Source organism: Cyprinodon variegatus, unplaced genomic scaffold (assembly GCF_000732505.1).
Source record: "Cyprinodon variegatus isolate N-32 unplaced genomic scaffold, C_variegatus-1.0 Scaffold340, whole genome shotgun sequence".
In the NCBI taxonomy this organism is placed as follows: Eukaryota; Metazoa; Chordata; class Actinopteri; order Cyprinodontiformes; family Cyprinodontidae; genus Cyprinodon; species Cyprinodon variegatus.
The window spans coordinates 841791-853813 of record NW_015150793.1 but is presented as its reverse complement, the minus strand read 5'-3'; the positions used below and the strand labels follow the sequence as shown (position 1 = coordinate 853813).

Genomic DNA, 12023 nt, shown 5'->3' with positions numbered 1-12023 from the left:
GCCTAATAAGCCAGGAAATTTATGTTGGTACATTCATTTAAAATCTTTTTTTTTTTTTTTAAATATAGCTGCAATAAGAATTGTTATTCTAAAAAGCGCTGGATAATTATGCATCACATAATAGCTGCACAGCCATTATGGTTTTTGAGTGGCTGCCCAGTTTCCTTTAGGTTGAGGTCATTTTGAAGTGAGATTGTCTATAACAGGCCTGGGTAAGAAAGAGTTACCCTAAAATATAAAAATAAATATAACTGTCTTATTTTCACTACAAAAAATTCCATATTTAACATTTTGATTAAAATTTAACTGAAATTGTTACTAAGTGAACAGTTGTTACCATTCATCATGTGCTCCATGATAAATAGTAAGACTGATATGTTTATGTGTTGCAATATAAATGGGATAGAACTGTCATAATATTTCTAATTAATCGTATTTACTTGCTGAGCATCACTGCTAGAGACCTGTACGAATGTTAAAATACCAACAAGTGTTGATTCTTTTGCACACGTTCATTTAAGGATTAAAACTGTGATACATCTGCTTACAATGCTGAAATAAGAAGAGTTGAATTGTTGCACTTATTTTCTTACCTGTATTCTGACTTTTTTTTTATATATATATATATATATAGGCCTATATAATATTATGGCAATTTGGCACAATAAAGATAGTAACACGGATCTTAAACGTGCCTTCATCTGATTAAAAAGGTGCATGTAAAACAAAATGACTCAAAAGGATCTTTTTTCGCTCCACTGTGAAATGATGCAACTGTTGGATCACCTCCTTGGATTAAGTATTGCCATCTCTGCCAGTTGCTGTATTTAACCAGGACCCGGAAGACAAGCCGCTGGCTGACGTGCCACTACGTCGGGTTATGTGCCCATAGCCTCTCTCTCATCCAGCCACACAAGTTTCTGAGCTCGTAAGCAGAGAGCTGCACAGTGCAGACAGGAGGCAGAGTCTGTGCGCAGCAGGCAAGGCAGTGCTCAGAGTCGGCGGATCTTATTGTATAGCCTATTTTGGAGACTTATATAGGCTACCTTATTAAATTCCTTTAATGGGTTTGGACACATTTTTTTGATTGAAAATTATGCGTTATTATTATTTTTGGAGAGCAGCGGATCAAAGGGACCAGGTTTGACTGGATGCGCAGTGACTCCAAACAGCAGCCTTACGTTTCTCGGCAAAGTTAAAAAGGTAAGAGCTCAATTTTTAACACTGATGCATTACAAAATATATGTTTTTAATAATTAATGACACAATAAATAGTTTGTGGAGAACCATTTATACAGGTGGCAAAAACACAACATTTAGAAACACTGGCATTTTTATGAGCTGTAAAGATTTATGCTGGAGGGTTGCTTTTTCAAATAATGTCACAAATCTTTTTACTCTTACTGACAGTTAAATTGATAAAATAATTTATGAAAGGGGGGTTGCATTTTTGTTGTTTCTTTCGGTGTTGATAATATTATAACAAATAAAAATAAATGAAATGAGAAAAAAATATTTATGCACTTAAAATCTTAAATTTAGGTAGTCAGAATAACAATGAAAAGGGTTCGCTTTTCTAACATTTTGCTGTATTCTCCTAGAAAGAGCCAATGAGGAGTTTTAATGCGTCTCGCCCCGCGTCGCCTGCGGGAGGGAAAAGGTGCTCCGCTCCTGAAATAAACCCCCTCGATCTCGAAATGGTCCAGTTAGTGTGTCATCAGCTTTGTATTAGCGATGACAAAAGTATTCAATTGTCACGCATTTGAAACACATAATGACTGCGGCGATCCTCTTTCATCAGCAGACAGAGCAATCACACCCGCACAATGGTGGAGCCTAGGCAGGGGCGGGCTGGGGGTCTGCAGGCATGCATGGAGCAAAGAGCTGCAGCGCGCACACATGTACGCTGTCACCTTGTTAAGATCCATTTAAATACCTGTCTGATTTGGGTCTGTTATCAAAGCAACATGCAATGGCGCCACCAGGGGGTGTGGGTGTGTGTGTGATTGGGGAGATGGGGTGAGGGGGTTTGCATACTGATCTACTGGAGAGTTTTATATGCAGGATATTTTGTCTGAGTTAATATATGTGAGAAAAGACAAAGTTGCAGAATGTTAGGTGTTATACATCTTAAGAATGCCATTGTATTCTACCATATAAACAAAATTCTAATAAAGCTAATAATACTTCAGCTTTATTGACCTTACTTTGGAGAAATGTTCCTCTGCATTTAACCCATCCCCTTTGGGATGGCACACAGGAGTAGTGTGGGGTTAAGGGTCTTGCTCAGGGACCGGGAGTGGAAGCTGTGGTCAAACCGGGTACTTGCAACCTTCTCAGAGCACAAGCGCACTGCTCTAACCACTAGGCCAACACTCCCCCTATATTATTTCATAATAGGTCTATGTAAGGAGAGAAAAATCCCTGCGTTAAAGTATTTTCTATATATTCTCCACAAAGCAAGAGTATAATAACAATCATAACATGACAAGTTAGAAGAAAAGTTTCTGGGGGCATTGCTGATTTAATGATTGATTAGTAAAGCAGCATCTCATACTTTGTATAGCATCACTGTTTGGGAGCTGGTATGTGTAGAGGCGCCTTGCAGAACAGAGCATTTTACCCTCCACGTCCTTTCCTTTAACTTCAGTTGTCTTTATTGTTTTTGCTCATTCTTAAATAAGGAGTGAGTGGTGCCCTCCAAGCTGCATCCAGGCCCTTCTCACAACAGTTTTATGGTCTTGTGTCTGGGTGCTTGTGTCCATAAAGCCCTCCCCAGTGCACTGCCTAATCTAATTAGCCGTGAGTAAAGGAGACAATAATGCTTCAGCTGGGTTGTATCATTCTCTTCTCTTTGGCTCTGTTTATCTTCACAAGCCTCACTGTGGCTCTTCACAAAAAAACAAAATAACCAAAAACTTGCAGATACACACAAACCTCCAAGCAACCAGCAGAGCAGGGCACTGCAGTCACACACCTCCTCAACGGATAGTGATGGATGACCGTGCTCAATGGGAACAAACAGGTAGATAAAGCCTATCCCATTTAATAACAGCATGGATCGGAATGATAATCTTGTCGTTCATTAGCCTCTGATGCTACATGGTGCTGCAGGTGCTGCAGACCACCGTTTGTGCAAAAGATGTTATGAGTAGGATGTGTCCTCCAGGATAGGGCACCATCCTTGGATGAGACAATGATACTGTGTCCTTGAGAGACAGAGAAAGCAAGAGCAGCACCCCCGCATCACACCCTCTCCTCCGTCACTCTCGCATCTTTTGTTCAAGCAGAGATACAAATGGGATTAATGAAGGTATAAATTACAGAGAGCTAATTCCTGCTGAGTAATCCATTTGGCAGACATACAAATAACAATGGGTATACTGCAGCCAGCAACTCCACCAAGTCTGGGCCCAGCAATGCTTAATGCTGCCCAGACAACACAGGTTGACCACTTGGCTTAGTGACACCTTACAATGTGCATATAAAGTGTCCTTTCACTGCAAAACCACAAGATCAACGGCATCAGGGTTCAGCCTCACACAGAACGAGCCATTAGATCCCTGAGGTTCAGAGATTAGTCAGCGACATTAAATTCCTGTAATTAGTGCTTTACTGATGAGAGTAATTAAAAACATTCTGTTACAGGAAAGCATACAGGGGTATGAGAACGATCTTACCCCTCACCTGCCAAATTCAGCTCTTTTATCCCCCTCAGGAATGCAAGTTTCTCTAGTTTACTATGCTGCAGGCTGTTGCGTTTACTTGATATGGAAGTTTGCAAATTGTTTTTTTTCACTGAGCTTAACTGATTTTGTCACGTCTTGTATTTATTCCAGTCATGTTTCTCATTTTTATTTTTTCCACAGTTTTATTGTCTTACACTGTCACAAGTACAGAGCATCAAAATTCACTATCTGCATTTAACCTATCTCCTTGGGGAGTGGGCGGCCATGGTGCTCCGCCCGGGGAGCAGTGTGGGGTTAAGTGTCTTTGCTCAGGGACCCAGAGTGGCGTCTGTGGGAGTGGGGCTTGAACTCAGAACCTCTGGATTCTGAGGTTCTAGGCCGCCAATTGTCCCCACCTTAAAACGAAAAACACTTATAGGAATTAGTTGGTGATTAAATTATTTAACAGTACAGTTAGTGTAACACGCTTGTACAAGATGCTGAAGCAACTACTCTCAATTTGTTAGCAGGCTATAACTAGTCTAGCAGCAACACAGCTACAACTTGCTTGCTGGACACAAATGTGCATTCATGCTTTCAGTGTTGAATATTCTTTCAACACCCCAATTTCATTCTGAAAGCCTGCAAACATTCCCGTAAACATACCATTTAAAATATCTATAGCTGCAATTTGATCACTTTTATCATTTTGCTGAATTAAATGATTATACTAGTGAACTAAAGAATGTTCTAGTTTTAAATTAATTTTAAATAATTTTGTACATGTTAAATTTAATAGGCAGACTGTGAAAGAGCATAAATTATAGATGGTATACTTAAAAATTACACTTTTATGGTTAATATTCCTAAGGTTACACTGGAAAAAATGGAAATCTAGATGAGTCACTTTTTCTTAAAATAAGTGCTTTTGTTCTGGGATTAAGGAGGTAAGACAGACATTTTGCTAATGGAACAAGACAATTTACACTTAAAATAAGAAAACACAATTGAATTGTCTTATTTCAAGCGCATATTATCCAATTATCTTATTTTAAGAGTAAAAATACTAATTCCATTGGCAAACTCATTTACCGTCTCAAATGAAGGGTAAATGCATTTAAGACATTTTTACTTATTTCTTGATAGTTTTTCCAGTGTAGAACATATCCTTTGTAATTTAAGGCAGGGCACCAAAACTGATACTATAACCCTGGCCCAACTTCCTTCTATATCAGTCCCTGTCTGGGTGTCTGGTTTCCTTTAAAATATTTTCAATAGTATCAAACTTACTCAAAAAAATAATAATAAAAATTTGATTAAAACTAAACCACTTTTGAACATTTACATTTAGATGCGTGTACAATTTTAATGATTTTAAAAACTAATAGATAACTAAGAAAATATGTTTTTAAAAGTGTTTTCATTCCTCTGATGCAGCTGCTGCTCTCAGGCTCGCTAATGTGTTGATTTTAAGAGCTGACAAGCTCAAAGGGACCCAGCTCATCAGCCCCTGGCAACATGCCACTGATTTAACGACTGCTGACTGAGGAGCGCACTCTCAGCTGGGAATGATGGCCCCGCTTCGTTAAATGAACGGACTCATGCACCACCTGTAAGAATGTCCACAGATAACTGAAATCTCACGTCACCTACTCTCTCGCTGGTTTTCTGACGTCAGAGCAAGGCGTCTATGTGGCGGACGGTAAAACCTCCAGGCCACGTCCTGTTTTTAAATGTCAATCAGAGGAGCGCACTCTCCAAACGCGCCTATTTATCATCTGAGTTAAATTCATCTCTTTCTCTCACTTTTATTTAAATTTATTATTATTTTTTTTTTAATTTGGTATGAATTTGAAGTTGTGACACAGGTGAGGCCTCGCACCCATCCCACGGCCTCGCGGCGCCTTGTGTTTAGGCGCATGCAGAGTCTGGCCGCTCAGTCCCTGTTTTCACAAGTGGAATGTCTCCCTCGTAATTAAAGACAATTAGGACTCTCCTCTTTGAATGAATGGGGGCAATTTGAGGGTGGGGCAGTGTGTTTGTGTATATGGAGGGGGGGCCATAAATCGCCCATCTTCTGTTTGTTTAAAAGGTGCTAAATTCGCTGTTTATTTAAGTGACAACAGTAGCCTACAAGAACATTAACAGTTATTTTTTATTATTATAATTATTGTTATTTTAAGAGGTTTATAACACACCCAATCAGTAGCTTTAATTACATTTTGCATTAGGATGCGAATTTTAAACAGTTGAAAAGTAATGTTGCGCAGATGCAGGGGAAGGGGAATTAAAAATAACACTGGACAACCGCGTTTTGATGTCTATCTTTAAGCTGTTAAAAAGAAGGCGGGTTGGTTATGAAAATATTCGCTCCATTTCAGCTTCTACAGAGACAGAGAGAAAAAAAAGACAGCATAAAGTGTTCCGCTGATTGATAAGTCGCTTAGGCTGGGGGTTGAGGGGGAAATAGAAAAATTTAAAAAGCAAGGAGAAAGAGAGCAAGGATGCAGCGGGCCAATTGTGGCGACGCGCTCCGTGATTGGCGCACAGCGACGCTCCACCCCGTCCTGGCTTGATATGGGAATTTACTGGCGCCAGCCGCATCAGTCTACGCCACATCTCATTAATGAGCCCGAACACTGCACGGATCAAGAGCTTTAACACATCCAGGCTGCTGTGTGTGCGCATGTGTGTGTGTGAGTGTGTGTCCCGTCAGCTGATCAGAACTGCAACAGGTACCTACTATCCCGGGCGGTGGAGAACTCCCTCTTGTTTCTTTCCTGCAGAGCCGGGGTGTGTTGCTGTCTTGCAGACATATGCTCTTACTTTACTTTGTTTACAGCTGCAGAAATTAACATTTACTTCACGCGTCATTAGTAGATAAAACTCGGAAGGATGCTCTTTGCTTTGCAGGAGAGATGCAAAAGAAGTTAACTCTTTGCTCTCATCCCTTTGCAGGTATCACCGAGGAGAAGAAAGGACGCCTTGGTATTTAAGGATTTCTATTTCTAAAGTGAACATACAGCTGGGAACTATACTGCAAAGAGGACTGATCTGAACAGGAGACGTGCTCGGAGGACAAACAGAGCCGAGCCATGGAGGTCGCAGCGGCGGATCAGTCTCGGTGGATGGCGCACCATCACGCAGTGCTGAACAGCCAGCACCCGGACTCACACCACCACAGCCTGAGCCACAACTACATGGAGCCGATGGCGCCTTTGCTGCCCCAGGACGAGGTTGACATGTTTCTGAACCACTTGGACTCTCAAGGGAACCCTTACTACACCAACTCCCGGGCGAGGGTCACATACAGCCAAGCACACGGTGAGGATGAACATTTCATGAGAACTATTAATATGGTGGATTCCTTACAAATTGTAAACAAAGTTGCCTGTTTATGTCTATAAAATTTATTCAAAAATATCAAATAATAGTCATGCTTAGATTTTTTTTTAGATGATAACAAAATATAATAATAAAAATGAAGTCTATGAGAAATGCTCCTCCTTATGGGCCAATTCACCAACATAAAAGGGATTTCTAGCAAATGACAGCGAAAGGAAAGGGAAGTATGTCACTTAACCCCTCCGTGTTGGGGCAGGGATTCTGCAGAGAGAGAGGGGCACTTCCCGGATATAAAATAAAAACCGCAAAATTACTAATAACAATCTTTAGTCCGAGAGCTGCTGCGACGAGGAAGATATCAAACCTCTTTTTTTTTTTTTTCTCCCAGACCTGTAGCCGCTTATATCTGCAATAAGGGCTTTGTTATTTTAATAACAATGGGGATGTTGTGATTTTAAATTAACAAATTTTGTATAACATTTCGATATACAATTTAAAACCAACTTAAAGGTTTTATTTACGCCTGGAACTAAATGTCGAATTTGAGTCATTTTGTCACTTCTACAGGTTAGATCTTCATATTCTTTAATTTGTTGGAAAATGGTCTGCTAAAATGTGATGATAATAAGATGAATTAATTTGAAATGATCTTCATTATAGCTCGCTTAACTGGGAACCAGGTTTGCCGGCCACACCTAATCCACAGCCCCGGGATCCCCTGGCTGGACCCCGGGAAAGCCGCCCTGTCCGCGGCGCACCACCATAACGCATGGGCGGTCAGCCATTTTAGCAAACCCGGCCTCCATCCAGCCGGCTCCGGCTACCCGTGCAGCAGCAGCGCCGGCACTGCCTCCGTGTCCTCCCTCACCCCGGCGTCCCACTCCAGTCCGCACCTCTACAGCTTCCCCCCGACACCTCCGAAAGACGTATCCCCGGACCCGGGTCCCACTTCTCCCACATCCACCTCCAACAGGATGGAGGAGAAGGACTCGATCAAGTACCAGGTGCCGCTGACGGATGGGATGAAGATGGAGAGCTGCAGCCCTCTCCGCGGCGGTCTGGCCTCCATGAATGGCCAGGCTGCCACTCATCACCCCATCCCGACCTACCCGGCCTACTCCCTCCCTGCACCTCACGACTACAGCGGCAGTCTGTTCCACCCGGGCAGCCTGCTTGGCGGCTCCTCCTCCAGCTTTACGCCTAAATGCAAAAGCAAAGCTAGATCGAGCTCAGGTGAGTCTCTTATCTTTTTTTTTTATTTTTTTTTTTTATCATCCCACAATTTTATCAGATCATTAATCTAATTAAAACAGCTGATATCTATACTCAGCAGGCTTTATAGTACCCATTTCTCAGCACATACATGTTTTATTGAGCACATTAAAAATATAACATTTGTCTCTGTTGTCAAGCTGCTAATATAATTATGTATGCAATCGCCTTGAGGGTATTTGCATATTTAGTTTGAGCTGAAACTAGGATTTAAAAATCCAATTTGATGTAATTTATACGTTTGTTTGCTGTTCTGGTGGAAATCCCGGACTTATCAGCAACATTTCCTCTCTGACACCTCTTATCTTTGTTCTGTTTCACTTTTTGCAACTTTAATCTGCTTCAAGCAGCAATCCATCTCAGAATGAGAGACATCAAAGCATTCACAATGATTTAAGATTTTAAAAAAAGGGTAATTTATGAATTAATGGATTATTCGTTGTATGCATCTGTGTTTAGGCCTTTTAAATGGAAAAAAGGCATTGTGCAATTATTAGACGAAACTAAAGAAGCTTTTACACCCCTTTGCAGCGACTCATCCGGCTCTTTAGTTTACCCCTTTACCGCAAACCGCCTAATTACTTCTTCTCTTTCGTGCCACAGACTAGTTTTTTTTTTTTTGCTTTTGAATATGGCCTTTACTGCTCTTCGAAAATAAAACAGTCACGACGCCCTGGCTCCTGCTATATCCTGTATACCTCCAAAGTGAACAAATCACGACCTCCTCCCCCCCACCGCTCTCTGCAGTCCTAACAAAGCCCAGGCGACAGAGTCGTGCTGTTTGTGTTTTTAAGCATGGCCTTGGCCCAGTCAGTCTCTCTGTAGATGACAATGCATTTTGCAGATGATTGAGTAATCATCAGCTCTTTTTTTTTCTTTTAATAAAATGTTAAAAAAACAAAAACAAAAAAACATGCATGCTTAGGAGCCATTAGGGGAAAAAAATAAGACATAATCCTGCATTCTCTCCACTAATGGGCGGCCAAGTGAAAACTAATGCTTGAAAAAAAAGTCTTTTAATGAGTCAGTAATTTCCCAGCATTGTTTAATTTGTTGTCCTTTGAATTAACAGATGAAAAAAAAAAAAAAAACATTAGCAGACTTTTCACTATACACCAGCCTTTCAGCAACAGACCAGGGTTGGCATTTTTTTATTCTAAAAATCTACAATTATTTCCCAAGTCATTAAATGCATCAAAACTCTGTTCAGTCTTTCTTTTGTTTTGTATATTTGTGTATTTCTGTGATGTTAGGCGCTCTGACTCAGTTTTAGACAGTTCCCAGTTTCTCTTTCTATAAATAAAATACTAAAATGTTCCTTAATGGAGGGTAAAGTGAGGTGATTCAAACCTTAAAAAGTACATTAAACACATATTTCCATATCTGCCAAATTAAAATAACTAAATAACAAAGCCAAGAAATCAATTTTTGTTGGTCCTTAAACACATAATTTAACCGCATGATGGTCAAATTACTCTTGATTGACTATGTTTGGTGTTTTAAGTATTTATTTTTTATTCTATTCATTAAATCATTCAAAACTAGGAACTCATATTTTCAGTTCATGAACTCATAAACAAAGAACATGCACTTTGCACCACTTAATTACCAGGAATTAGGATTTCAGCAAGACAAATTATAATTTTGAGTGCTAATCATGCAGTGCATAAACCTAAGCACTTCAATGTATCTCTGTGTTTTATTTTTCAACCAAAACTCCATATTTTGATAGTTAATTGTAGCTTAATAACAATAAGGAATGTTTGGGAAATATTATTTGTTGCAAAAACAGAAATAATCTTCCAATTTCTGGGAATTTAATTTGAACCCAACATATTTCCTTTTTCAAAGAACCTGCAGGACATGTTTTTATATTCTATGGTTCTTGAAAAACAAAAATAAAACAGATTTACTCAACATCAGAATCAGCAAGTCAGATCTAAAATAAAATTGGCAGATCGGTGTGTCTCTACCGTTAACAAATTGTTCCAGATGCAGTTGTGCAATTATCACCGCTGTCATCTCTCTTTAAACTACACCTGGGAAAATGCTGGCCGCCCGATAATCGGAGGGAATATAAGCTGTTGTGGCAGGAGAAATGTTATACTGTGACATTTAAAACAAGCTGGCCAGGCAGTGCCCGAGTCAGTAACACAAACATATCTGCTGTACGGCATTAAAAAAAGACCTCTTATCTGTCAAAGCTTCTGCCCAGTAAAAAGTAATGGTGATTGACTGTTGTACAAAATGCCACAATGACATTTCAGCTGTCAGCAAGTACACCTTGCAGTCTTGTGGCTTCCTGTCGAACTGCCCTCAAACCAAAAACTCTTCTCGCATTTGAATTTTCTTATGCTCAGTCTTCATCCTTCCCATTTTTTTTTCTTATTTCAACACAAAGCCTTGCATAAAACAAAACGCATAAGTCATTGTTGATGAATATTTACGGTTTTAATGAGGCATCTTCATTGTGGGTGCTGGACTTGTGAAACACTTAAGAGGAAGGAGAAAAGAGGTTTAAAAAAGGTGCATTTCAAAAGCACAGTCTAGCTTTGTACTCAGGTCAGATTCCATTGTGGAGCAAAGGGTGGGACTTTGGGTGTCGCTGGCTTTATAGCAGGAATAATGAGATAGTGCTCTGGGGAAAAATAGGGATTCTTGCAGTGAATTGGCGGTGTTGCAAAAGGCTGTTTGAAGTCAAACCTGTATGGGAGAGACCAGGGCATGGATGGGAGATTTAAAAAAAAAAAAAGATTTTTTTTCTTACAAAGAATGAGCATTTCTGGTTTGAGACCCTGCATTATTACATGCAAGCCTTCATCAAACCCAGCAACACTGCCCGCCACATTTAATACCCCCACCCCACACTAATGCTTCCTCTCATGGGTACCCACTGAGCTGATGAATAATGTAGTCCTAATTTGATGGTGTGTCTCATTCTTCTTGTTGGACACCTCTGGACATGCTCTCGCTGCCTCTGGATCGGTTTACATGGAGGTGTTTGTGTCCGTGACAGACACTCACACTTGGCTACACCTGCACACTGATGGTGACATTGTCCCCAATGCCAGGCAGATTTTCTCTTCGTATTACAGTGCCATCTGGGGTCATCCTTTGCGGAACGGTTGCCCCGATAGCACCGGACAGCTGCCACATGTCTTGCCTCTGACAGAAGGTGAACTTTTTAATTATATAAATTTTTTCCTCCTGTCTTCCTCTTGAACTATATGCAGAGGGTCGAGAGTGCGTGAACTGTGGCGCCACCTCCACCCCTCTGTGGCGGCGGGACGGCACTGGCCACTACCTGTGCAACGCCTGTGGACTGTACCACAAGATGAACGGCCAGAACAGACCGCTCATCAAGCCCAAGAGAAGACTGGTAAGTTTTGGACTCTTATGCTGCACCCCTAAGCTTTGCTACGAGAGAAGGGAGCCCAAATATGAGCACAAAGCAGATGCCGGCAGCACAATTCCAGGAAAGTTATATTTTCCCTATGATCTTCCTGGAATTGTTTGTCCCTCTCACCCCCCAACGATCTGCCTTCATGGCCTGTTACAATACTGCTACTATTGCCATTGTTCCTGCTATCGTTATTGCTGGTACTTCTGATACAGTTACTGATACCGATGCCCAGGCTGCTTTAGTTAACACCATGATGGAGTCAATGAAGGGTACTCAGACACCTAATAGATTAAGGGTCTGTCTGTCTGTCTGTCTGTCTGTCTGTCTGTCTGTCT

The 12023-nt window shown here is 40.8% G+C and overlaps 1 protein-coding gene across 5 annotated transcripts in view; it reads left to right on the top strand.

Moving 5' to 3' along the window:
• Positions 1 to 941: 941 nt before the first annotated feature.
• The window catches only part of LOC107091504 (GATA-binding factor 2-like), a 15591-nt gene continuing 4509 nt past the window's right edge, over positions 942 to 12023 (top strand). The window contains exons 1-4 of one of the 5 annotated variants that reach the window (XM_015385463.1): positions 942 to 1203; positions 6627 to 6992; positions 7674 to 8246; positions 11507 to 11664. In XM_015385463.1, the coding sequence (XP_015240949.1) occupies positions 6764 to 6992; positions 7674 to 8246; positions 11507 to 11664 (960 nt within the window). In that variant the 5' untranslated portion in view covers positions 942 to 1203; positions 6627 to 6763. Of the gene's footprint in view, positions 1204 to 6257; positions 6462 to 6626; positions 6993 to 7392; positions 7581 to 7673; positions 8247 to 11506; positions 11665 to 12023 lie in introns of those variants that run through there. The other 4 variants (XM_015385464.1, XM_015385462.1, XM_015385465.1 and 1 more) reach the window with 4 other exon arrangements.